This window comes from Blastomyces gilchristii (genome assembly GCF_000003855.2).
Source record: "Blastomyces gilchristii SLH14081 genomic scaffold supercont1.25, whole genome shotgun sequence".
NCBI lineage: Eukaryota > Fungi > Ascomycota > Eurotiomycetes > Onygenales > Ajellomycetaceae > Blastomyces > Blastomyces gilchristii.
This window is the reverse complement of record NW_003101657.1, coordinates 394,692-419,296: the sequence shown is the minus strand read 5'-3', so window position 1 is coordinate 419,296 and position 24,605 is coordinate 394,692. Positions and strand designations below refer to the sequence as shown.

The 24,605-nt window shown below is 42.5% G+C and overlaps 7 protein-coding genes and 1 pseudogene across 8 annotated transcripts; 4 read left to right on the top strand and 4 right to left on the bottom strand.

Annotated features, from left to right (window-relative positions):
* The first annotated feature begins 1,920 nt into the window (after positions 1–1,920).
* Positions 1,921–2,009, top strand: BDBG_17803 (annotated as a pseudogene). The gene has a single exon. The product of its transcript is annotated as a tRNA-OTHER (tRNA).
* Positions 2,010–7,478: 5,469 nt separating this feature from the next.
* On the bottom strand, positions 7,479–8,771 carry BDBG_08630 (ubiquinol-cytochrome c reductase subunit 8). The gene is made up of 4 exons (XM_002621004.2): positions 8,512–8,771; positions 8,381–8,406; positions 8,042–8,219; positions 7,479–7,935 (listed from the first exon to the last, which is right to left on the bottom strand). The coding sequence occupies exons 1-4, from the start codon at positions 8,715–8,717 to the stop codon at positions 7,878–7,880; spliced, it is 468 nt and encodes a 155-aa protein (XP_002621050.2). The 5' UTR covers positions 8,718–8,771; the 3' UTR covers positions 7,479–7,877.
* Positions 8,772–8,773: 2 nt separating this feature from the next.
* Positions 8,774–10,331, top strand: BDBG_08629 (prohibitin-1). The gene is made up of 2 exons (XM_002621003.2): positions 8,774–9,177; positions 9,251–10,331. Exons 1-2 carry the CDS (start codon positions 8,857–8,859, stop codon positions 9,770–9,772), a joined length of 843 nt encoding a protein of 280 aa, XP_002621049.1. The 5' UTR covers positions 8,774–8,856; the 3' UTR covers positions 9,773–10,331.
* Positions 10,332–10,354: 23 nt separating this feature from the next.
* On the bottom strand, positions 10,355–14,549 carry BDBG_08628 (AAT family amino acid transporter). The gene is made up of 4 exons (XM_002621002.2): positions 14,378–14,549; positions 12,984–14,308; positions 12,167–12,816; positions 10,355–12,100 (listed from the first exon to the last, which is right to left on the bottom strand). Exons 3-4 carry the CDS (start codon positions 12,345–12,347, stop codon positions 10,602–10,604), a joined length of 1,680 nt encoding a protein of 559 aa, XP_002621048.1. The 5' UTR covers positions 12,348–12,816; positions 12,984–14,308; positions 14,378–14,549; the 3' UTR covers positions 10,355–10,601.
* Positions 14,034–16,831, top strand: BDBG_08626 (uncharacterized protein). The gene is made up of 3 exons (XM_031723658.1): positions 14,034–14,862; positions 14,939–15,649; positions 15,746–16,831. The coding sequence occupies exons 1-3, from the start codon at positions 14,380–14,382 to the stop codon at positions 15,899–15,901; spliced, it is 1,350 nt and encodes a 449-aa protein (XP_031580898.1). The 5' UTR covers positions 14,034–14,379; the 3' UTR covers positions 15,902–16,831.
* On the bottom strand, positions 16,078–17,506 carry BDBG_08625 (Axe2). Its single transcript, XM_031723657.1, has 3 exons — positions 17,013–17,506; positions 16,748–16,827; positions 16,078–16,633 (listed from the first exon to the last, which is right to left on the bottom strand). The coding sequence occupies exons 1-3, from the start codon at positions 17,455–17,457 to the stop codon at positions 16,448–16,450; spliced, it is 711 nt and encodes a 236-aa protein (XP_031580897.1). The 5' UTR covers positions 17,458–17,506; the 3' UTR covers positions 16,078–16,447.
* A 1,748-nt stretch (positions 17,507–19,254) lies between these two features.
* On the bottom strand, positions 19,255–23,471 carry BDBG_08623 (uncharacterized protein). The gene has a single exon (XM_002620997.2). It carries the CDS (start codon positions 23,356–23,358, stop codon positions 21,823–21,825), a length of 1,536 nt encoding a protein of 511 aa, XP_002621043.1. The 5' UTR covers positions 23,359–23,471; the 3' UTR covers positions 19,255–21,822.
* On the top strand, positions 19,561–23,750 carry BDBG_08624 (uncharacterized protein). Its single transcript, XM_031723656.1, has 2 exons — positions 19,561–20,449; positions 20,514–23,750. The coding sequence occupies exons 1-2, from the start codon at positions 20,149–20,151 to the stop codon at positions 21,578–21,580; spliced, it is 1,368 nt and encodes a 455-aa protein (XP_031580896.1). The 5' UTR covers positions 19,561–20,148; the 3' UTR covers positions 21,581–23,750.
* The last annotated feature ends 855 nt before the right edge of the window (positions 23,751–24,605 follow it).

Here is a 24,605-nt window from a genome sequence, read left to right as displayed (position 1 = left end):
AGTTGAATAGAGTTGTATTCTTTCAATTCATTTTTAAGAAGTAGCATTTCTTCTTCACAGTCAAAAATTTCAACTGAAATATTATGAAGAATGAATTTGTCTCACTTTTCATCTCTCTCAGCTAGAATTGTTGTATTTAGCAAAGATTCTACTGCTAACTTTCAGAGATTCTTATTCTGAATAAGGAATTCAGCACTGAATTCAGGCATTGTAGTCAGAATGATGAAGTTTTCAAAGAATGATAACTCAATTAAAGCTATAACTGGTTTTTGAACTTCAATATCAGTTATTAACTGAGAAAAGAACTGCTGATTAATTTCATTTCTGATTCTGAAAATGAGATCTAAGTTTAGCTTATTTCTTTGCAGAATGTTCTGATTTGAGACTTTGAGAATAAGTCTTCTATTTCTGAAGATTTGAAAGTTTTTCTCTTTTTATATTTTCTTTTTCACTTTTCTATGAATAGAGATATAAACAGTATTCTTCTCAGTTTTCTCAGGATTTTGAGCAGATTTTGAGACAGCAGGTTTAGAGACAGCAGATTCAGCTGCTTAAGCATATGTTTTCTTCTGATTCAAAGAAGAAGAAGAAGTAGAAAAAAAAGAAGAAGAGCAAGATAAAGAGTCAGTGATTATATAAGAAATTTTCAATATTTTTTGAACTGTGTTTGAGATTTCAAGTTTGAACTTGATCATCTTCTGTAGTTGTCTAGCCTGAGTATGAAGAATTAACAGAACTTCTTCATTCATCTCACTCAGACACTGCTTTTCAAGAATCTTACTTGCTTTTTTAAGTTTCTGTATTTCAAGAACTTATTATTTCTCTCTTTCTTCTTTCTTTCTTCTCTTCAGAATTTCAATCTCAGAAATAGCATTTGAGAAAGCATCTTTTTCCACATCAACTGAGTGTATTTTTGAACTCATTATTCTCACTCAATGAAAAGTTGATCAGACTGTTTCAAAAGAAGAATAAAAGACTTTTATATATAAAATACCTGATTTTTTTCACACTAGTTCAGTAACTAGATTAGATTTTTGAAGAGAATCTAATAAACTAAAATTGATTTTTGAGATAAATCAATAAAATCTTTACAATCTCTTTCTTAAGATACAGTGAGAAAGAGTATGATATCAATTGATAATAAATCAGATAATATGACAGTTTTTGAGAGAAAAACTGACAAAAAATAAATCAATTTTTTACAGAGAAATTAATTAAAACTATTCAATTTTATTCTAAATCATTCAGTTCTTCTTACACAACAAGTGTACAACTCAAATCAGTTAATAAAGAGTGTAAAAAAGAATTAAGTATTAATAAAAGCTCTTCAGTCACTGAAAAAGTAATTCTTACTTAAAAGAATATGAAATTATAACAGAAAACAGCTCTGTTTTTTATTCTTTGTAAGAATATTGTATAAAACTCAGAGAAAAACACCTTACTTTTTCAAGAGAAGTAAAAAACTATTTCTAAGATCTTTTTTTTGCATTAACTGCTGCAGAAGAATGAGATAGAAACTGCTAAGATATACACTACTATATACTCTCTATCAAGACTTTTTCTCTTCAGAGTCTTGATATTATAGAGAATATAAGTCTGTTTCTATATGATAATATAAATATTGTCAGTGAGATGTAGAGGAACTGATTATTTATATCTTAAAATAGAAGACTTTGTCAATGATTATATCAATATAGAGTTAATTCTCAAATTCAATAGAAATCTAGTGTTGCTGTTCTCAATCTCTTGCAGAATCTATTGAATATTAAGATATTAAAGCTAGATTTAATATATCTCACTGTGCAGGGATCAAAGGCTCAGTCAGATCTTGAGATATACTGATTTTATAGTTATTGATGTGCTGTTAACTCATTGTCTGCTGATTATGTATTGAATGCTGTTGCCAAAGTATCTTTTTGTGCCCCGGTGGCCGAATGGTTAATGCGGCCACCCGGTAGCACCTTGGCGTGGGAAACCAAGGCGCGTGGGTTCGAAACCCGCAGGGGATGCATTAAATCCGGAACTCAAGCACCTCAGGTTCCTAATAAATACAGAGGTGTACAAATCACTCCAATGAATTGCTCTATGTTCCTGGGCTGGGAAGTTATTATCGCATGTATCTAATTGTCACTCCTTTGTATTTTCCTATGTTCTTGTTATCTTGGCGTGGTCTCAACACCTGTATTTCCTCCTGTATAACCAACACTTGACCTGTATTTAACATCACGCAAGGACTCATCATAAGCTCCGCTTGCATATGAGTATAATGGAAGAATAATAATAATAATAATAATAATAAAGTATCTTTTTGTATTGTTCTGCCGGGGATGGGCCAGATTGAGAGGGGTAGTACAAGGGTGAGACTTGGTGTTAAAGTCTAGATACACTGATGACAGACTGTGAAGGTTGCACTTCAGAAGAGTCCATTGATTATGTGCTTGATATTATCGCTGAGGTATCTTTTTGTATTTTTCTGCTGGGGATGGGCCAGATTGAGAAGGGCGATACAAGGGTGAGACTTGGTGTTGGTGTTTTGAAACATCAAAGATGGACAGGGTTTTCGCGGAGGTTGCTCCTCAGATATCTCCACAACTACAGGTCGGGGATCTTCCAAAATCGAGAAGATTGGTGCATATGACTAGGTCTCTTCACCTTACAATTTGTATGGCACTTTGGCCCGGGGTTGTGGTGTGATAGGGGAGAATGGGGGATAATCCCACACAGGAGTTTTGAACAACGTCCGGTTCACATTTGGCTGGATAACTCCACCACCACACAGGGTATGCGGTCGGCGATGGGGTCAGAATGCTCATATGATCGAGGGCTTTTCGATGGATCTATCGGCGGGTTCTTATTCGAAAAATCGAGCGAGTTCGTGGTGGAGCGGTTGTTCATGAGATCTTGATTTTTTTCAGATATAGTAATGTTAGAAGTGTGAGATGTGATAGCTGCATCAGCTTTGATAGTGGATTTTTCCAATATAGTTGAGAAAACAGTTATATCACTATATTCTGTAACTAGCAACTTCTCAAATACTTCAACATGTGTAAAGATTGTATTATCTGCATGTTTTTGCAATCTGAAGTCTTTTTCATCATAATAGATGCCTTCTATATGAAAACACGGTTTTCATGCAATGATATTTGTATGGAAATTCGGGATGTAAGCCGTGTTGATGAGGTTGACATTGAACTGCTTTTCTGCTTCATTTATCATGATTGTTCTAACAGTTCTATAATCTTCAACTTTAGTACTGGAATCACCTGTATAAACTTCCGCATTCTCATTCACAGGTGTAAAGAATAGAAATTGTGATTGATTATTGCATATATGCTGTTCCACGCCAGTATCAAAGATCCAGAAGTTTCAGAGATAGAAGTGAGAATTTAAGAAGTTCTTTGATATTTTTCGGATTTACTGATTGATAGATTGATGATTGATAGATTAATCATCAATAGATTTATAATTAATAGATTAATAATTGAAGAATTGATGATTGAAGAATTGATAATTGATAGATTGATAATTGAAGAATTGATGATCAAAGAATTAATGATCAATAGATTAATGATTGATAGATTGAGAAACTGATTGCTTCAGAATCATTTCTTCTAGAACTGCTTCATTAATATCTATTATATTCATATTCATGAATAAATCTCTAGATATCACACAATCAATACATCTCTTCAATTCTTGATTCTTAAGAGCTTGATTGATCTGAGTTCTCTTCTTCTCATTTCTCTTTCATTCAGATAACTTCCTTGATGAATTGAGATAGTAGCACTGAGTGTATCAGTGACAGGCTCTGCAGATGCAGTTTCTGAATGTTACTGATAATGAAAATTACTGAGGTCTTTCATTAAGAGTAGTGAAGTTCATAGGTTTATCTTCTTTGAGAATACTCATTTCTCTATATCATTTCTTGAAGTTCTTAACTAACTCTATCAAAGATATAATATCTTTATCATGTCAGACATTCTTAGCTCATGCTTGTGTATAACCTGCATCAATAGTTAGATTCACATTTAAGAAATCTTTCTTCAAGTTGAACTGTTCAGCTATATTTATCTCTTTGATATCATCTTCAATGAGAGATCAGTTATTTAATCACTTCTCTATATCTTTGTTTTTCAGTGCTTTGCAGAGATTATGATATCAGGTTCTCACATTATCTTGATAGTTCACAGTCATGAGTGAGAGACAATCTCTTAATGAATAGATAATCTCTTTCATATCATCATTCTTGCTGTGTATATGTTATAGTTCTGTGATATTCACTGTTCTTTATATGATATCTCATATCTTTGTCATTTCTTCATTCAATTTCTTATATTTTATATATTTGATTTTTCACACAGTGATCTTGATATCATATGCTATCTTGACCTCTGTGATGACTTCTTCTGAACACTCAGGTTTCAGAGGTTCTTCTAGTTCAGAGAAGATATCAGGTTTGTCAAGATTGATAAAGTCTGATATCTTCTTGTTCTTTGCATATTCTAGTATATACTTGTATCAAAGTTTTCAATCTTCAGAAACACTAAGGTGTACAGTTGCACTAGACATTGTTTTATCTGTCATATCAGTTATATTAAATGAATTGAGGAATTGATTCAAGTATTTATATGATTAGAATTCAGAGTGTATAATGATTGAGTTTATCAGAATATATATAAGTGAGAATCTATCATCTCAGTTCAAATAATAGTTATCAGTTCAAATGAGAATTGAGATCAGTGTATCACACTTCTCTTCAGATGCTGCTTATCAGAAATCAGGTATAATAGTTGAGTAGATCAGATTATATACAAATGAGAATCAATCATCTCAGTTTGAATGATTGTTGTCAAATTTAAATGAGAATTGAGATTGATGTATCACACTTCTCTTCAGATGCTGCTTACCGGGCTTATAACTATTGAAATGAGTCTCATGAATAAATATGTTGAAGACATATAAATCTTATATGTATAAAGATCTGCTTGTTATATTATTCATGCCTCTTTTAATATATCTATTTCATACAAAAGATAGAGCTATTTATAGTAAAATATATATGCAAGTCAAGAGAGCTAGTATAAGTGAGTATTAGATAAGTATTGTAGTAAGCTGATAATAATGAGAAATATTGTAGTAATACAATGTTAATAGTGTTCAGTAGTGTATAACCTCTTTTTCCTGATAAGATATCACCTTATAACAGTGAATTTCTATATCACTCTGTTCACAAGATTTATCTGACATTGCATGTTAATGATTGTCAAGTGACAGAACCTCAAGAACAGCAATTAGACTGAGTATTAAGAGACATTGTAAAGAGATTTGAGATAAAGAATGTCAAAGAGATCAAGTCATATCTTGAGATGAAGATTAAATGTCAGAGAAATGACAATCTAGCAGTTACACAGAGCTGTTATATTAAAGAGATTCTTAAAGACTTTGACATGAATAAGATAAATTCAGCTGATACTCTGATAATAGTCAGTATACAACTGAAATTCTCACCTGATGAGAGAAGGAAATTGAATGATGACTTTACAGCTACAAGATATCATCAAGAATTAAGATCATTGCAATATTTAATCTTAAGCAGTCAGTCAGATCTAGCATTCATCATCAACTATCTCTCACATTTTAACTCATGTTTATACAAAGTATGTTGAGCAGTGTTGAAGCATGTTCTACATTATGTCAAGAAGATGAAAAATCATGATATATTATACAGAAAGAAGATCAGTGATAAGAGTCTGAGTTCTGTGATATACTGCAATTCAGACTGAGCAGAGGTGAATTCTTAATACAAATTAACTACTAACTATATTATATTGATTAATGAGTCATCAATCTCATAACAGTCACAGAGACAGACATTTATCATCAAATCAATTACAGAAGCTGAGTATATTACAGCTAGTGAGACAGCTTGTGAGATAATCTGATTGAATGATATATTATATAATACCAGGTTAATGAATGATGAAAAAGTGAAAATATGCTCACATCTATAAGTTGATAATAAGAGAGCAATCAATCTAGTAAAGAGAAAATCCTTAACATAAAGATCACATTATATCAAGATTAGATATCATATTCTTCACAATTTGATTGAAAAAGAGGAAATCATGATAGAATATATTGATTCTACAGTGAACATAGCTGACAGACTCACCAAGTCACTGGTGAAGCCTGTATTTGAAGAATTTGTTAAGAGAATTGACATTCATAAAATTGAGAAGAAGGAATGATTGAATGATAATGATGATACAGCAGATCAATGAATTTTGCATATATTTCTTGATTTTTACAGTTATTGCTGTACAGACACCTTTCCTAATGAGGAAATCAGGGTCTGATTCATGTAATTAATTATTATTGCATTTTTGAAAGATTTGAGGATGGGGGAGGCCCCGGGTGGCGGCTTATTATAGGCCACGGCGTAGCAAGGGGGGGTGTTGGTGATTACTACACCTACCCTAGTCACGTGCCACCCCAACCTATCCATTTAGTGTAACTCGCGTAGTTAGATTACAACACAACACAACAACGTTATCCTCCAAGAAGGTTTCACGTCACGTGAACGGCATTGAGCTTAAAACAGCGACGAAAATGAGATGCTCTGAGTGGCCAAAAAATTGGCCGAGTGGTGTAACTAACCTCTCTATTTTCTCTCTTCTCTCTATTTATTATAGAAGAACCAACTTTTCCATGCAAAAAACGCTGTAATGTGACGTGCTTTCCGGCCCATACAGCTCAGATCAATCTTCAAATCTTCATTCTTTTTTTCATTCTGCTCTTTTCATACATTCTCTACAAGTATTTACATTCCTTATACTCTTCTCTATGTTCATTTTTGATCTCTGTGCTGTGTTCATGGCATACACTGCTAAATGCCCTGTAACATAATCTCATGTGATGTCATGTGCACCTCTTTGAATTCATGGATGGGATTGAACAGCTGGCTCTGCAGCCTGTATGGCTCTGATTAATCTGATAATGGTGATAGGGGTGATACGGGGTGGAAGGGAGTGGTAGGGGGAGAGGGTGATAGAGGCAGTAGAGGGGGTAGAGGGTGGAAGGGGTGGAAGAGGGTGGTAGGGGCGGTAGAGGTGGTGGTGGTGGTAGAGGGGGTAGGGGGTGGAAGGGGTGGAAGGGGTGGTAAGGGGGGTAGGGGTAGGCATGGAGTGGAAGTGGTAGGGGCAAAGCGAGCGTAAGCGAGCGTTTGATGTTTGTGAGTAATAAAAATAAAAATAAAACAGGTTTATGAAAAGCAGAGTTTCTTACATTTTAGCAGCATATATAGTTATAGTGTGAGTTAAAGAATATAATTACAAATTGAATGAATATTTAAAAACATCAAAAATACTCATTTAACTCAAATGTCGCTATAGACTGTACACATCAATCACAGATATAGAGAAGCAAAGGCATGAGTAATAGCTTAGTTGTTTCACTAATGATATTGCGCTAATTGTGGCCTCGCGGCCAAATAAGGAGATAATCTACTTAGCAAGATTCAAAACAATAGATGTTCTCTGTCCTGCTATTGATAAGATGATATTATTCAAATCTATTTAGCAGTTTAGTTCTTCTCAAAAAGAAAATGTGTTCCGCTGGGCCATAATCTGTGGGATAGTTAATCTCATGTGCAAGTGAGGTGATGAGGCTTCTTTCAATTCCTCTCGTTTACTCTACCGAGAAAGGTGGAGACAAGAGGGGAATGGAAAACAAATAAAAAAAATATCATCTTTTATATAGAAAATGAAATTTTAGAAACGTCGATTTCTTTCTAATAATATATGTACTGTACAGCGCAATGACTGGCTGAGGCCCTCTACCAGCTTTGCAAAGCTATATCCAACAAATAATCATCATCTTTACTCATCATCTCCACCCTCCGCCAATCGTCCGGGCTTGGAGTTCAAATATTCGTTCCTGGAGGCAAGTATATGTTAGTTGGCAACTACACCACAAGCACATAACACGCAAGATAGGTACAACAATGCACATCACAGAAAGCCGTGTGGACCAGAACACAAACCTCTCTTGAGCCCAGTTAATTATCGCATACGCGGCGACGAACGGGGGAATAACATAAAGCGCTTGGTTGCGGGTTCTTCTCCATGTGTTGAAAATGGCGTTGTAGAGAGCACCGGCGAAGGGGCGTTGTCGGTTGGGGGACAGAGCGTAGGTCGAGATCTTTTGAGGGGTCGGGCAACCTATTTAGTACTCAGCATGAGGTAACCATTAGCATGACATGTGCTGCTGTGGATTGGATAGAGGCGGAGGGATAATCGAACAACCCCGTTATTAGGTGTGGCGGGGCGATGGCGATTGGAGTCGCTCAAGTTGTGGCAATGGGATAGGCCTCAAAACGTACCGAAGTTTCCAAAGGTTCCGATATAGCTGCCAAATTGTCAGTCTCCGTCTATTGCTTCAATTCTTCATGATGTGAACGGCGGTATGCCTCGAATTGATTCAATGCATGGTCAGCCGGGGAGAGGGCCTTACATTCCGCGCTTGGGATCTGGGTGTCCGCCGCCCATTGTGCCGGATAAACGACGAGAGGAATTCGTAGACGATTGACTTGATTCTTTCCAACAATAGACAGAAAGGCTGCCTATGCAACAATAGTGCGTATGTGTGTATGTGTATGGGTTATGGATATGCGTGATGTCGCAAAAGTTGAGTGTTGGAAGTTGAGCCTCCAACATCATCCGACACTAGTCCCGATGCAGCCTAGCGCCATAAAAAGCAGCATCTTGAACAAGCTTCGTAAACCAATTCAATGCTGTTGATATCCCCCCAGAACTCCAAGAGCAACGTTTTTCAGCATCCATCCCCGGCTTTTTCAAAATGGCGAATGCTCTTACGGCAATTTACAAATGGGGTGTCCCCGTAGCCATCGGGGCGTCCTTCGTCCAGGCATCTCTGTACGATGTCAAGGGAGGAACCCGGGCAGTCATCTTCGACAGGCTCACGGGAGTGCAGGAAAAGGTTGTCAATGAGGGCACTCACTTCCTCATCCCCTGGTTGCAGAAGAGCATTATCTACGATGTCAGAACGAAACCTAGGAACATCTCAACGACCACCGGAAGTAAGGACTTGCAGATGGTCAGCTTGACCCTACGAGTCTTGCATCGCCCCGAAGTGCAGCAATTGCCAAAGATCTATCAGGTATGTGCATTCGCATTTTAACACTCCTTTCGTCTATAATATATGTATGAAGCTAACCATACCATCCATGTAGTCCCTCGGCCAAGACTACGATGAAAGAGTTCTCCCCTCCATCGGCAACGAAGTCCTAAAGTCCATCGTCGCCCAATTCGATGCTGCGGAACTTATCACCCAGCGTGAAGCCGTCTCCAACAGAATCCGCAACGACCTTATGCGCCGCGCCATGGAGTTTAACATTGCTCTCGAAGACGTCTCCATAACTCACATGACTTTCGGTCGCGAATTCACCCGTGCCGTCGAGCAGAAGCAGATCGCCCAACAGGACGCCGAGCGGGCGAGATTCATTGTCGAGAAGGCCGAGCAGGAGCGACAGGCCAATGTCATCCGTGCGGAGGGAGAGGCCGAGAGTGCTGAGATCATTAGCAAGGCTGTTATGAAGGCTGGTGATGGCTTGATTCAGATCCGAAGAATCGATGCTAGCCGGGAGATTGCACAGACGCTTGCCACAAATCCCAACGTTACATATCTTCCGGGTGGTGGTGAGGGGAAGGAGGGCGGCAAGAGCACTGGCCTCCTGCTTGGGTTGAGAAGCTAAAGAGGAGTGACGAGGGTTGATAGATAGTAAAAGCACTCGTGCATTTAAGGCGGATGCGATGAAATCCTTCTTCTATTATTGAACAAACAAGCATGTAACAAGATTCTAATTTCCTTTTTGTAACTTCACTATCATTTCTCAATATATTGATCGTTTCTCCGCTTCTTAGCATCTCACTGGCGCGTTGAACGACTCAATGCTTTTCTGATGTCAAATATACAGATGGCAACAGCTCTGATGTATTCACTGGACATATTATTGTGGAGGCATCACTTTCTTCTCTAAATGTTCTGTACAAGTAAAACGACGTCTGTCCATTTCCTCTGTATATTCCTAGCCTGACTCTACTAGCATCAGATAAGGAGATGAAGGTCCTAGGCGGTGCATAAATGTAAGTAGACGACACATAAAAATCCATGGCAAACAGTCGAGGTATACAGATGAACAATTGTACATGTACAATGTACGTTTCAACGCTTCGCTTGAAAAACAGGTGCAGTGAACAACAGAAACAAAAAAAAAAAAAAAAAAAAAAAAAAAAAAAAAAAAAAAAAAAAAGGGAAAAGTCAGCGGGCCTACAGGGCCACCTGTTCAGCCGCTCCGCCCTGACTACCACACGATCATAAAATCTTTTAATGTATCACATAAACTGGTTGAATCCACAGGTTCTCAATCCATCGAATCCTCAATCAATCAACGGAAAAGGAAGTTGATAGAAATACAAGATAAGTACAATATACATATGAGCAGCGAACAAACAGAGGGGAAGATGGCAAATATAGAAGCAGAAAAAGAGACGCCTGGATAGATAGGAGCATCACCCCTACTATTACCAAAACATAAGATGCATCCGATGCTGAACACGTTCCCACGCCGTCGTCGGGACTCTAGTAGTCTCCCAAGTTTCCGCATCAGCCAACAGCCGGCCCGTATCTAAGTCCGCCTCCAACGGCTGGACAAAGCTCGGGCGGTACACAATCCTATGCCCCGCATACAACACCACGAACAGAATTAAACTAATATAACTGACGAAAAAATTCAATATATTCCATGGTATAAATGCCGTAAACCCTTGGGTGATGATGATAAGGATGTTGAAGAGGAGGCCGTACCAGGCCAGGTAGGGCTGGAAGGGTGCTTTGTAAGGTAGTGCGTCGCGGCTAATATTCCGCGCCCGCAGCGCCCGCATAAAGCTTAGGTGGCAGCCGTTAATGCATGACCATGAGATGAAGCCGGCGATACTGCTGATGTTCATGAGCCATTCGAAAACCACAGAGCCGCTGTTGGATACGTTGAGGAAGCCTAGCAGGCCAAAGGCGGCTGTAAATAAAATGCTTACCCATGGTACACCGGCGGTAGTGGTCCTGGTGAAAATTTTGGGCGCACAGCCGTCCTGAGCAAGGCCAAGCAGTACTCTACTACCGGAGTAGACGTTGGAGTTAGCAGCGGAGATAACCACAGTGAGGAGAACGACGTTGATGAGGCCTGGGAGTGTATTGACACCGGCGAGTTTGGCAGCAATAACAAACGGGGACGCGGAAGCGTCGGAGGCTTTTGACAGAAGGTCTTGGTTTGTGAATGGTATCAGGATCCCGATAAAGAAGATTGTCAGGACGAAGAGGAAGAGGATGCGGTAGAACGTCTTCTTAATTGCTGCCGGTACGGCCTTGCGCGGGTTTTCTGTCTCTCCAGCCGCGATGCCAACTAATTCAGTGCCCTGATATGAGAAGCCGGCTTGGATAAGAGTCGCCCAGAACCCGATGAATTTAGCGGTAGCAACTTTATCATGTCCGATGACTTCAAGGAGGTATGGGGCGAACGCGCCGGGATTGTGCCAGTATTTAAATCCTATATAGCCCTGCTGGCCTGCACCGGCATTGATGCAAATGCCAAAAATCATGAAGCCAATAACAGTGATGACTTTGACGCTGGAGAACCAGAACTCGATCTCGCCGTAGAAGCTGACGGGCAACATGTTGATTAACGTAATGAAGACCCAAAAGACAGCTATGAAGATGCCAATGGGGATTTGATCGTTCCAATATTGAATGATGAGGCCTGTCGCCGTCAATTCGAGGGCGAAAGTAATGGGCCATGAAAACCAGTATATCCAACCCATCGCGAAGCCAAGGCTAGGGTCGACGAAGCGGGTAGCGTATGAAGTAAAGGCGCCAGCTATTGGTATATAGGTTGCCATTTCTCCAAGTGAAACTATGACCGAATATACGATAGACCCGACGAAGGCATACGCGATCAGGGCGCCCGCGGGGCCGGTCTTTGAAATTGCACCCCCGCTACCAATGAACAGGCCAGTACCGATCGTTCCTCCTAAAAGACAAGGTCAACAACAATGATCCGCAATTCTGACAAGGGAGCATAGAGAAATTGGCTTACCAATAGCAATCATCTGAAGGTGTCTGCTCTTCAGCTTCCTCTTGAGCTGAGGCAGCTCGCGGGGCTGCAACTTTGCTAACTCATCCGAGTCATAATTCAGGCCTGGAGGGGGGTTACCCTCTGTACCCTTCGGCCTCTTCTCATCCTGGGCCAATGATATGTGGTCTCTCGGCTCTCCCATTCTCGATGCTCCCACTTAGCTTGGAAAGGTTTGTTGGGAATCCAAATTAGGGAATTTGCTAAGACGATATAATGATTGACGAGAGACTATAGCAGGTGGGAAGTCGAGACACGGATACTGCAAGAGGAGAAACAGAGTTTTTCCCACAATTGGCAAAGAGTGGGACTTCCTCAGCTCAAGATATGACCAGAAAGATTGGAAAAAATAAATAAAAACAAAGAAATATTAAGTAACGAAAATGTGACAGCAGTTGGAAGCCAAACGGACAATACCAATTGATCAGTAATATAAGAGGAAATAGGGCATGGCGACTCGACTGCAAATGCAAAATTTTGCAAATTCCAATCTGCGATCGGCAACGATGCAACACCCGTGTGGCGAATAGGTGACACCGATGTTATCCCGACTCCGGAATTGGTATCACACAACCATGTATTTAGATAAGAGGGTCGTGGAAGTCGTCCGAATGCTAATCCCCAAGGGGGTGAAGTGGAGGATAAGTTAGAATAACTATTGATTGACAAGTTGACTCCATACCCTGCGATTTGGAAAAAAAAAAAAAAAAAAAAAAAAAAAACAAGTTGGATGTGTGAAATCAAGGATTTGGCGAAGATGAATTGATACTGTGATACATACTTGGTGTTTATGCTAATTTGTATGAAGGTATGCAGGTAATAACATGGTCGGCTTGCAAGCCGATGCATGTCTGCCGAGCTCTGGAAATTACGCCGAGGAATGAGCCTGCTGAGACGGGTTCTGACGATTCTGTAGGTGTTTGTACAATAGCAGAAACCACCATATAGGCCTATCTCGATTGAAATGCATGGCATCCATGGAGATATAACCATATTAAGATGTCAGCGTACCTTGAATCTTCGGTCACTACTGCTCGATTGTTCCCAGCCATCTTTAGGCATAGGCTTGAGAGCTCCCATTATCATTTCATGAACAGGAACCTCACAGTTGCACCAGTTGCAGTCTGTCAGATTCATGCTCTAGTTGCATATTGAGACCACGCTCTCACATATCGGGAAGGGCATTCTCATCCGATCTCCGTTCAAGGTCGTTAATTACTCCTGTCCACGGAGTAAGACAAGAACAGGCTGCTGGAACGGGAGCATATCCTAACCCGGAGTCTATCCACCTTGGTATGACTTCGGTGTCCACAGTATCTCCCAGACGATCGGCAGAGTTGTACAGCTTCCCCACGAGGCGGGATGCACCAGGTCAATTTTGCGGATGCATCTTCTAGGTTCCTCCCCTGCTTTAGCAAAGAGATGTTTTAGAAAAGTAAGTGGTTCGGGTAATTGTACATGTACATGTACTTATTGGAAGCGGGTGATGGAGCTAAACTTGAACCACAATATTGAATCACGCTCCATAACGCAAGTTAGAATGATATCTATCTCTATGAGGTGGTCCTCAGAACCGGTGGGGGCTTCTCAGTGCAAGCTGCAGATATGCAATGATAAACTGAACCTGCACTTACAAATGTTGTCCAGTGAATCAAAACACGTTTCCTGGGTCAAAACACACGCTGTAATCCCCTTTTCTGCTGTGTGGTGTTGTCTAGGGACAATCGAAGGATCAAAACCGGATGGAGGGAGGTGAGGATCACGTGTAGGCCTGCAGCCCTAATTCGCATTTCCCTATCAAATAATCTCGTCGTCTTCCATATCCCATGTTCGCAGACAAATAGCTTAACTCCAGGGCCAGCTTCCCAAGCTCGTCCCCACGGTATGGTAACTAACGGTGTCCAAGGCAGTTCCCCCTGTCATCCTAAACGGCCGCAGATGGCGTATCATTAGCGCGGCAAAGGAAGCGCCAAACGCCTTTCTAAAGCCCACGTGATGGGACATTTCGCTGAGCAACATGGGAGCTATCGACGATCAGCTCTGTCGGAGTTTTTGTTTAGCCCCAAAGCTATTATTATTTTTTTATTATGGACAACGGCACTGCCACTAGGCAAATCCGCAGCTCCGGGTGTTGCCTCAAGTTGGGGGCTCAATAATAGTTCGGTTCCAACACACCTATGCCTCCATCTTCAACTTCAATTCGTCCCATCATGGCGGCACCGCCCTCCATCAGTGCGGAATCCCCTTACCAAGTTCCGCCCGCAGCGGCCAAAACCCGGACTCAGACACATCGACGCCGCCTTAATCGCGAGGAGCGAAAAGATATCCTAATCCTACGGCGTTTGGGTTATACGTATCAAGCTATAGCTGAACATCTTCACGTATCCCACCGTGCCGTTCAATATACCTGTGAATCAAATACCTGTGATCCCAAGAAACGGCCAGGCCGGAACAGCAGGCTGTCCAGCAAGCAAGTCGATGACATTGAAGCCTTTTTGACCGCCTCCAAGGAAAACCGGAGCATGTCATATAAGAAGATAATTGAGGCCCTTGGCCTTGACGTCAAGCAGGACTGTCTGCGTCGAGCTTTACAAAAACGTGGTTATACCCGACAGGTTACCTCAGTACCTAATTGTCAATCCAGCAAACGTAGCCAGCTTGTAAGTTTTGTAGATTTGCCCAGATTGGTTGGAAGTTGAGGAATAATCAATAGAGCTAATACACCTGGTATATCAGACTGGGGAACTTTGTAAAGACCCTGATATCAAGACCAAAAGCCAGGGCGAACCGGAGTCCTCCGCCGGGATGATGTTGCCAGAAAATCCTTCGCCAGCGGGACTTGATTCCGCAGTAGTCCTACATCACCACCATCACCAACCTACCGCCGCTCAAGCTCAAGCCCCAGTCACTCGATACCCTCATTCTCCGTCTCCCTACCAAGGCCATCACTCCATTGCTCCTCAACCACTACCTATCCCGCTTCAACATCATCCAGGCCCATACCACCAAGTCGTACCACCAGAATTCCGACAGGCTCCGCAACAATACCACTCTATGGCACCCTATTATCATTATCATCAACAGCAGCAGCAGCAGCACCCACAACAATGCCAGTCAATACCCCTTGGATCTCCATCTCTCCCTCCCCAGTACAGCCCAGTGCCGTTACACCCTCACTCTTCGTCAACAGGTGTCCCCCAATACCATCCAGTTCACGAATATCACCCCATATCTTCTAATAAATTACGGCCTCCGGTCCCGGAATATCGTCGAGCTCTATCCGAGTATTGTCCCAGCTTGATCGACCGCCGCTCCGCTTCGGTCCAAACTCCGTCTCCTTTTCAATCGCCGTCCTTCGCCTCCCTCCCCATCGACCATCGACATCAAAACCTCAGCCGCAGTACATCTCCAGGTGTGTGCCAAACAACAACCTCTCACGGGCAAATGGCAAGTTCCACAATATACCCCATGAATGGAAATAAAAAATAAGAATAAAAATAACCCCGACTACTGACCTTGATGTTAACTACATACAAACAACAGCTTTTGGAAGTGTCGAGCATGACGGACCGATCGCGGAAGTCAAGCGGCTATTCAACGCCGCTTACAATACCAGATGACCGTAGTGACTACTACAGATACGAGACGAGCGCTCCCCCAGATGCCACCGGTATCGATTCCGAGACGAGGTTGCGATAGCAGTTGAATTTTATCTATTTTCACTTGCAAAGATACAACTAGAGTAATAGAAATAGGCCTCAGGGCCGGACTTGGCGTGTATGTGAAGAGAGCCCGCATGAGACGTTGGAAGTGAACATGCACCTGTACAATATCCGATACGCCTCACAGAGAGGACTTAATATTTGGCGTTTTGGGAACATTCTGCGCCTTTAATCCTTTTTTCTCATTATTTCTTCTCCATTCCCCCTCTCATTTTTAATATTTCCGATTGTTTGGGGTTTCTTTTGTGGCTTTGTTTTAATGTTGAGGATAATAGAATATAGAATATAGACCATAGCTTTCATACATAACAACATTCTCTCCCCCATTGTTTCATCCTACGCAATATCTGTCTAGGTCCATGCCTCCAACCGAATATTCGCATAGAATGTCGTTCTCAACGCACATACCCAGCCCTCCAAACAACCACGGATAGGAAAATTGCGAAGGGTAAAACAAAATCGAAAGGCCATGATTTGCAATATTCCACGGCTAGCTCTAAGAGACCGCCATGTCTACCAAACGTCAAACGCATAGATCAGCAAGCAGCCCAATCACGAACGCAACAGCGTTCGCACGATACTTCTCTACAACAGCCCTATGAACCTCCCTGTCAAAGCCGCTGTCACACACCGGGTCCCCCGAGTCGCAGTAGGATCGCATGCGGGAAGCAAATTCGTCACAGGATTCGGAATCCGGGCGCGGCAGGAGCTGGACGATATTCTTGTTTTTAGTGTGGTGATGGGTAATTGGCAATGGATAAGACAATTGTATTTTTTAAATGGCATATCTTCTTTAAAGCAGCAGAAGAGGAAAGGAACTTACACCGTTTCTGGTTGAGGTGCCAACATCGAACGATTTGCCAGGCACATGGCGCGGATCAGCCATGAAAATGATCGCAGATACTACAAAGGATTTCAAGAGAATTGGGGTGTTGAGTAAAGAATGCCAAACACGTGTTTTATATCATAACCATAATCTAATGCTCTCCCCGGCTCGCGCTTCTTCATCCCCATTCGCCCATCCTCACCTCACGGGTTGTAAACTTCCGCAAGCAACAACAACAACAAATAGCATATCAATCGCATACCTTTCTCGGCAATCCTCTGATCAATCCCCTGCTCCGCAAAGGCCCCGCCACACAACGTATTGCCAATAACATGCGCCCCCTGCGAATACCCCAACAGGACAATCTTAGTCTCCGGACAACTTGATGCAGATGTGTTTAGAAGGCCAGTTAAAGCTTGGATCCCCCTGTATAAGGAGACGGAGTACGGAAATAACTCTGCTGGGTAATCGAGCGCGATGCGTTCGCTGTTCTCGTGTCCATTGGCAATGTCTCTGGTGACGGTGGTTAGGCGGCCCTCGCCGGGATCTTCGCTAGTGCCGCGCGCTGCAATTATCGTTATGGCTGCACAAGATGCATTGGTAGTTTGTTCCTGTGGAAATGGTATTGGGAGCGGGTTCGCGAGGACGAAAGGGGGGTTTACGAAGATGAAGGATATCACTGCTGCTACCCCAAGAATAGAGTGCATCGCTGGCAAGATTATAATGACTATAGGTACTGCTGCAAGGTTCGCAAAGTTGGAGTGTCACAGAGAAGAACTCTGACAATATATATTTCAAATATATATAAAGATATATGGACATATCTGCATAGTGGGGAGGAATTGGGAAGGAACGGAGGTGCGGGATCAGTCAATGATCTCACAAAAAGGCGAAAATAGACGATGCAAAAGCAGTGCTGAAAGCATCAAGAGGACAGAAAATGCCCTATTGACATTTGAAGAAATGAGGAACATTCATCATGGGTTCTAAGAAGTAACCCGTAGCAGAATAAGTGCAAGTATCACAAGGGTACGTAGCCACACCCATACTGTATAGCTCTGATCAGCCAATAGAATCTGCTAAACAGTTGCACCAGAATATCATATATCATTAAACTGTGAGTGGCCACACCTTAAACACTACCATTTGGCCCTTCGGAAGAGAAGCACGCTATGCACGAATGTGGAACAAGAAAGTCATTCAGGAGATAAACAGCCCATTGACCAACTCAGATGATGCTCACCCTTCAGCTGAGCCTTCCAACCCCTCACATCTTCGTTGGTGACGAAGAATTTAGGACAGACGACAAATTAGAAACACCAGGACATTGTGTAACTCATGGAACGGGAGAATAGTTCGAATGTCATTCTGGAGAATTGATTGCTGAGTTCGGCATCGGCTCTAATCCCGAACTCGGCTAAGCACAGTCTCGGGCCGAGTCCAGATATTGAACGGGCGCGCAAAGCTTGTTGGGGCTGATGGCCTTCAATAACTTGTTTGTCGGGGGAGATGGAAAGAGCAATTTTGTTTTATTATTGTTAAATTTCCTTCCCTATAATTCCTAGAGACAGATTATACTCCTCGTCGTAGATTACAAGAGGACTTAGCAAGTGCGGGAAAGGCTGCTTATGATACTGGGGAGGTAGGGTAGGGAGCTTTCCCCAGACACTCGATTCGCTTCAGTTGCAATTCGATGCTTCCAACAAAATATGAGGCAGGCTGAGCGTATCGAACTGGTTGAGGGGGAGGTCTGAGATTTGCATCAGCTTGTCTGCACCGCGATATCTATCAACTTGCTCAATCCATTCAAAAGCTCATGGATGAAACTCCCATCACCCATACAGTCTATGCTGCACTTTAGCCTCTTCTCCTTTCTCACTACAAGCTGCTTCCAGTGTTCTGGCCGTGGACTAATCGCAAGACATTCTTGAGCAGACTTTTAGGCGAGCTTCTTCGTGGAGTTTCGTTGGTCGGTTTCATTTCTTCCCGATCGCGTTTATTCTTCTCCTTTGCTTTCCTCGACGATTTCAATTAGGCATTTCAAACCGTGTTTCCTCGTTCTTCTCCAAAATGTATCTCAGGTTTCACGGAGGTAATAATGTCTCAATACCTCTTAGGGAAGCTCGCAATCGGCTTTGTCGGATTTGAAGATATCCTCGATACCACATAGGCCCGGGTCTCGCGGGCAAGCAAGGGTTTTAGAACGCCCATGCCTGCAGGGGTCCAATAGGCGTTAAATGAAGTTGACGTGGCGTAAATACATCATTTCGCTTGCTCTGGTTACCCGCTGTTGGAATGTGGTGATAGCCTTGCGGGGTCAACATCTCCGCCTATCCCCAGAATGGAAAGGCAACGAGATCCTCACAGAAATTAGATCAATTCACCGTTCAACTAATATGTGTCTTCCAGGCCGAAGGGCAACTTTCTTCCATTTTCAACGTTTACTGGAGCAGTAACAAGCTATGCTTCCGTAACGTATTTGTGAAAATTATCTCCCATAGCTCCAAAAATAGTCATAGTCTTGGTTAACTAGAGCAATAGGTCGGGAAGGACAGCCACGAGAAATGTTCCGGAATGTTGTTAAGCCTCAAAAAATGCTAGATAATTCATTTTATCGAATTCTATTGTGAGCCCGAATTTAACCTAGCAAATCAAGAAATAGAAACAATATTTTCCGAACCCTTCCTTCACAGGTCGTACATTTAGGCAACTGAAATAAATCGACAAGGGTGCAGGCTTCAATCCAGTAGAGCCACGGAATTGTCAGGCTGGCATCGAAATAATACTGTATCTTCATGTAAAAGCGCCCATCTGCCTGCCATAAGGTAAAATAACCCAAAGATTCCATGAATTATCCATGTCTTCCAAGGCTGTCAGTTTCCAGTACGGTCTCTTCCCCGTGCTAGAGCAGGAGTGTTAGTGTCAGTCAGTCATGCGTATATCCCACAGGCTTTCAAACGTCCAATTATATCCCGGACCGCCAAACTGCAAAGAAGTGAAGCAGAGCAGCAACCTCTAGTTCTCCATAGGCGATGCGAGTCACCCATCCAAACGCGGCACCTACAAGCAGCCAATTAGAACCAGCCGTTGGCAGCCGCCAATATACGGATATATCTCTATTCGCAAGAAAAACTGTTTGAGGCCTCCTGTATGCAACAGCGCTCAGACACACGAAGTGGCAGTGAATTGAGTGGTCTGTAGCGCATCTCAATAAAGCCTCTTGTCACAAGGCTATAAGAAAATTCGTGTCCATGATTTAGTGGCCGCGGGAAGTATGTGCAAGGATAGAAAGGGACACTTGCGCTGGCTGCGTGCCTCAAAGGGCTTTCTTCTTTCACAGCTCAAAGTGATAAAGCCAAAAAAAAAACCTATATATATGAGCTACCACTGCAGGAAACATGGCAGATCCAAGAGAGAGTTTCGACTGGGGAGGGATCAGGAATAGAAGAGGAATGGGAGCAAAATCTGCTGTGAGTGGCACGACCAGAACCTGGCAGCCTAACAGAGTTGTTCAGTACACGGCGATGGGTAAAGTAGAAAAACCACCTCCCCTTGATCAACCCAGTGGCACATTAGTCGCCTCGATAACCGTTGATACATCAGCCAGCGTCGGAACTCAATCCCCGAGAATCACAGGAACCGAATTGGTCGGATCGTATAATTGGTTGGATAGCAAGATACCAACTATACTAATCCCAGGTCGGTAAATTCCCAGTTGCTTTGTGCTCATATCACTGACTCCTAGGGGTTAAATTCATTTCAGGAGCGCCCCCGAAGTGGACTCCGTTGAGAGGGGGCGTGCAGCTCAAAGAAGACGCAGGCGATTACTTTCGGGAGCCAAACAGCGCGAGATGGCCGAAATACCCAATCGAGCCTGCAATCCGAGCTGTATTCGATCGGAATCCCAAATTTAACGGTAAAACGATCAACATCGTTACCTGTGCCGGAATGATGGGATGTCTTTTCAAATTTGCCTCGTCAGCCGAATGGGAGTTCCAGTGCTTTGTCCATCGAGTGGGGGACACTCTTTTCTTGGTGCGTAAGGAACGTACGCCCAAGGAGCTGATCCAAGGTGTCTACGGATATGGACACACATTCCCTGAAGCATATACCAGTTGGCATAAAAGTGTGAAAGGCTCAGCAACCAACCAACGAATCATTCGTTACGAATTTGGCGGCCTCACCTTCCTCGTCCGCTTTGAAGCAGATGGGTATTTGGGTGGGATGATAGGGATCGAGGTGAAAACGCAAGAAAAGAAGACGCCAACAAGCCAGAAAGGACTCAGTGACATGGATGTCCTTTCTCAAAATACAGAATCCGTCACAATTGGGAAAATAGGTTCTGGGAATACCGCGACTTTGAAGCTCCAACATGCCGGATTTGATGTGCCACAGTCCGCCGTATTTGACGTGAAAACCCGTATCCGCAGGAGGGAAATAAGTATGCCTGAATCTCTACCACGCTTATGGGCGCGTCAGATTCCAAATTTTGTCGTTGGTTATCATGACGACGGGTTCTTCGACCGAGATCACATTCTGGTCATGCCGATGAAGGAAAGGATTGATGCTTGGGAAATGGAAAACGAAAAGGTTCTCCTACGGCTCACCAAAGTCTTTGAGAGCTTGATAAAAAGCGTCAAGGAGTCGGAAGTTAAAAATTTGTTGGTTCATAGAGCGAAAGACGGTCCGCTGGAACTATGGGAAACAAAAGAGAGCCGCAGGCCTGCGATGACTCGTGCACTAGAGGCCAAATGGAAGGGGTGTGGTGAGGTGATTAATAATAGCAGCGACGATGATGATGACGATGGCAATGAGTATCTGCTTTTTTGAAATCGAAATATAGCCCTTTCTAACTCTTCAATTTGATTATTGTGTTTCATCTAATATGGATTAAATCCAGACTCGACCACTTTTCTTTGGTCAAGTTCTGATAATAACCTCCTGTTTATGTGAGCTTATAATTCGTTATGCCCTTAATTCCAGATACCATTATTGCTTCAAGAAAAGTTTCGTGCCATTTTCTCTACCTTGAACATGTACCAAAAGTATTTGCCTCTGTGCGACGTCTGCTGTCAGCTCTTTAACCGCCGATAGACATGGATTTGGAATCTCATATCCTCCAAGCCAATTCCATCACCAACTTGATATTTTAATAGGGACGCATGCCTCCGGAACCACCGAGAATCATCTGACACAACGCGTGCCCAATTGCCATCAGCTACGGAAAGCAGAGCATGGTCAAGAAGAAAACGCATTGGGTAGTTCCTCTGTTTTTTTGTATTATCTGCAGATACATTGACATCTTGACGCGTTGTACCGTCTTCGTCGGAAGGAAGGGATGTACTGGATGTAGACGATTGTTGCGTGGGACGCCCGCTTTTAGTAGCAAAGGTGACGGTTGAATAACTTCCGGGACTATCAACAACGAGCAGTATTGTCCCAGGGCGTAGCATATCCGTTAACCGAAGTAGGAATGCTGTCGTCTTTGGTATCGAGGTGGAGAACAGCTCGTTTAAAGTGAACATCAGAGTAACCAGCATAGCTTCGTTTCGATCCATCGTTATTTTATCCAAGTCCATATCGCCATTGATGTCGTTCGATGGTGGAGTTAGCAAGGAAAACAGTTCCTGATCTGTGAGGCTCAATACGTCCGCTTTCTTAAAAAAGACACGAAATCGCCCATCCCCTGGACTCCGCGTACCCTTGCAAGAAACCAACGGCGCAGGACAAGCTTTAGACGATGGTATAGACTCAGACAACATAGCTTTGTTTAAGGTGTTCACAAGGGAAGACCAGTCTGCAATATCAATAGACGTGATTGACAGGTCTTGGAACGGGTGCTGGCCTGAAGGTTTCGTATTAGCGCCGTCAACTCGATCCTCTTCGGAATGGTCGATATCTGGGATGTTTGCGGACTGCATTTCAATTCCCAGCGAAGAAATTCCGGCTTCGCGATTCGAGTTGACGGCTTCTGAGGCGGCTTCTGAGGCAGCTCCTGAGGCACTGGATATGCGCCCAAGGCCCCCATCATTCAGCCATCTCCATGCCGCAGCCAACCCGACGATCTCTGCTCCCGCACCGCCTCCAATACAGACGATATGCTGCCCAATTGTGTCGCTTCCAGCACCCGCAATGCGATGCTGAATAATCATCTCGAGAACAGATGCAAATATCCCTGCGTAACCTAACGCCCTTCCTGCGCTCCAACGCAGGGCGTATGCTTTGAGCAACTCTTCATTCGCATCGGCAAAGGCAGACAAAAAGTCGCGATTATAAAGATGGGTCTTCAATATTTGGACCAGTTCTGATAGAGGCCGTGACAGTGGATCTGGCTCGCAAGCTCTATCAGAGCAGAGGCCCGATTGGAAAACGTTGAGAAGCAATTGCTGGAGTGAAATTGGTAGCTGTGTCGCTTCCAGCAACAATCTACTATTTCTATCATCAGAAGCAGAGAGTATCCTCGTCGTTCTCGCGCCTTTGCTTGAGGATTTCCCACTGCTTTTGACGCTGTCGGGTTTATGTGCCGTTCTGGGAGCGGTTTTGGATTTAACACTATTCTTCCCTTTGGACTTTTGCACATCCTTCCCACGTCGATTTGACGCAGCCATTTTTCGAATTACCTTACGAATATTCTCCCATACCACGCCGAAATGTGCAATTTTACATGAGACAAAAATTTTCTGGATGTGGCTCCCATTTTTGCCAAGGAATCCAAGCCTTCACACAGGCCAATTGACTGGCTGTAAGTATATGAACAGTCTTACTAGTCCGGGCTTGAAATGCTCAAGGCGCTGCGAAAAGTTGTCTCACACTAAGCATTTATCCTGAAATATGATTACTAGTGTATTGAATCTCCAGGCCACACCAACCTGGGATTTAGGCACTGAGCTAGTGAGCAAGCTAGAAGCATCGGTCTCTATAATCCCCCTGAAACTCCCTATCCTTTAATTAAGAGATGGAATGGCAATACTTAATACCGGTATCAGCATTTCAGTTTAAATTCTTAGCGCAAGTCAAAACTTTTCGCAGGAGCCTCGGCAGGGTAGAGCTATCAGCATCTCAGGTGTGACATGTAGGAAACAGTGAAATCACTGTAAATTAAACCCTACATTCTTGTTGAGGGTCCCCGGGTTGATCAGCGCTTCTACCAGCAGTGCGCTGGTGATGTGTCGGAATGAGTGTCACAGATGAATATGTTGAAGACATATGAATCTTATTTGTATCAAGATCTGCTTATTATATTATTCATGCACTATCTAATATATCTATTTCATACAAAAGATAGAGCTATTTATAGTAAAATATATGTGTGAGTCAAGAGAGCTAGTATAAGCAAGTATTAAATGAGTGTTATAGTAAGCTGATAATGATGAGAAATATTGTAGTAATATGATATTGATGATGTTTAGTAGTGTATAACCTCTTTTTTCTGACACACCCTCTTCAGCAAATGTAACATGTAAATGAAAGTGTAAATGAAACTGCAATAAAAAGAGTGTTGTAACATGGCGGAACTGAAGTGATGACTAGTCAGTGACAACATGTAGAGATAGTTGTTTGAGAAGCTGTATAAGTGAGCTTAACTATCTTGCTTAAATAGCAAGCTCATAGGCTACAGAGTTATTGCAAGAATATCACAGATATGATACTTAGTATACTAAGAAGATTGTATGAGGCATACAGTAACTCTTGTGTATATTATTTCTATAGAAGAAAAAAATGAATTGCTAGCTTCTTAAATAAGGAGTCAGTATCTAGCTATTTTATATAGATAATGAGTGAATACTCTTCTCTTATTTCATAAGTGAGAATAGTTGAAGTGATATCTCAGCAGTGTCTCATTGTTAAGAAAGAG

Bases quoted from the DNA above. Each gene is read 5' to 3' on its own strand.
- BDBG_08630 (XM_002621004.2), bottom strand. From the start codon at position 8,717: ATGATGTTGGAGGCTCAACTTCCAACACTCAACTTTTGCGACATCACG. The intron at 8,220-8,380 runs GTACGTTTTGAG...AGTACTAAATAG, and splicing joins CGGAACCTTTGGAAACTTCG to GTTGCCCGACCCCTCAAAAG. The intron at 7,936-8,041 runs GTTTGTGTTCTG...ACTTGCCTCCAG, and splicing joins ATTAACTGGGCTCAAGAGAG to GAACGAATATTTGAACTCCA.
- BDBG_08629 (XM_002621003.2), top strand. From the start codon at position 8,857: ATGGCGAATGCTCTTACGGCAATTTACAAATGGGGTGTCCCCGTAGCC. The intron at 9,178-9,250 runs GTATGTGCATTC...CCATCCATGTAG, and splicing joins AATTGCCAAAGATCTATCAG to TCCCTCGGCCAAGACTACGA.
- BDBG_08628 (XM_002621002.2), bottom strand. From the start codon at position 12,347: ATGGGAGAGCCGAGAGACCACATATCATTGGCCCAGGATGAGAAGAGG. The intron at 12,101-12,166 runs GTAAGCCAATTT...CTTGTCTTTTAG, and splicing joins CCTTCAGATGATTGCTATTG to GAGGAACGATCGGTACTGGC.
- BDBG_08626 (XM_031723658.1), top strand. From the start codon at position 14,380: ATGCCTCCATCTTCAACTTCAATTCGTCCCATCATGGCGGCACCGCCC. The intron at 14,863-14,938 runs GTAAGTTTTGTA...CTGGTATATCAG, and splicing joins CCAGCAAACGTAGCCAGCTT to ACTGGGGAACTTTGTAAAGA. The intron at 15,650-15,745 runs GCAAGTTCCACA...TACAAACAACAG, and splicing joins CAACCTCTCACGGGCAAATG to CTTTTGGAAGTGTCGAGCAT.
- BDBG_08625 (XM_031723657.1), bottom strand. From the start codon at position 17,457: ATGCACTCTATTCTTGGGGTAGCAGCAGTGATATCCTTCATCTTCGTA. The intron at 16,828-17,012 runs GTATGCGATTGA...AATCCTTTGTAG, and splicing joins TCAGAGGATTGCCGAGAAAG to TATCTGCGATCATTTTCATG. The intron at 16,634-16,747 runs GTAAGTTCCTTT...AATATCGTCCAG, and splicing joins GCACCTCAACCAGAAACGGT to CTCCTGCCGCGCCCGGATTC.
- BDBG_08624 (XM_031723656.1), top strand. From the start codon at position 20,149: ATGGCAGATCCAAGAGAGAGTTTCGACTGGGGAGGGATCAGGAATAGA. The intron at 20,450-20,513 runs GTCGGTAAATTC...AATTCATTTCAG, and splicing joins ACCAACTATACTAATCCCAG to GAGCGCCCCCGAAGTGGACT.
- BDBG_08623 (XM_002620997.2), bottom strand. From the start codon at position 23,358: ATGGCTGCGTCAAATCGACGTGGGAAGGATGTGCAAAAGTCCAAAGGG.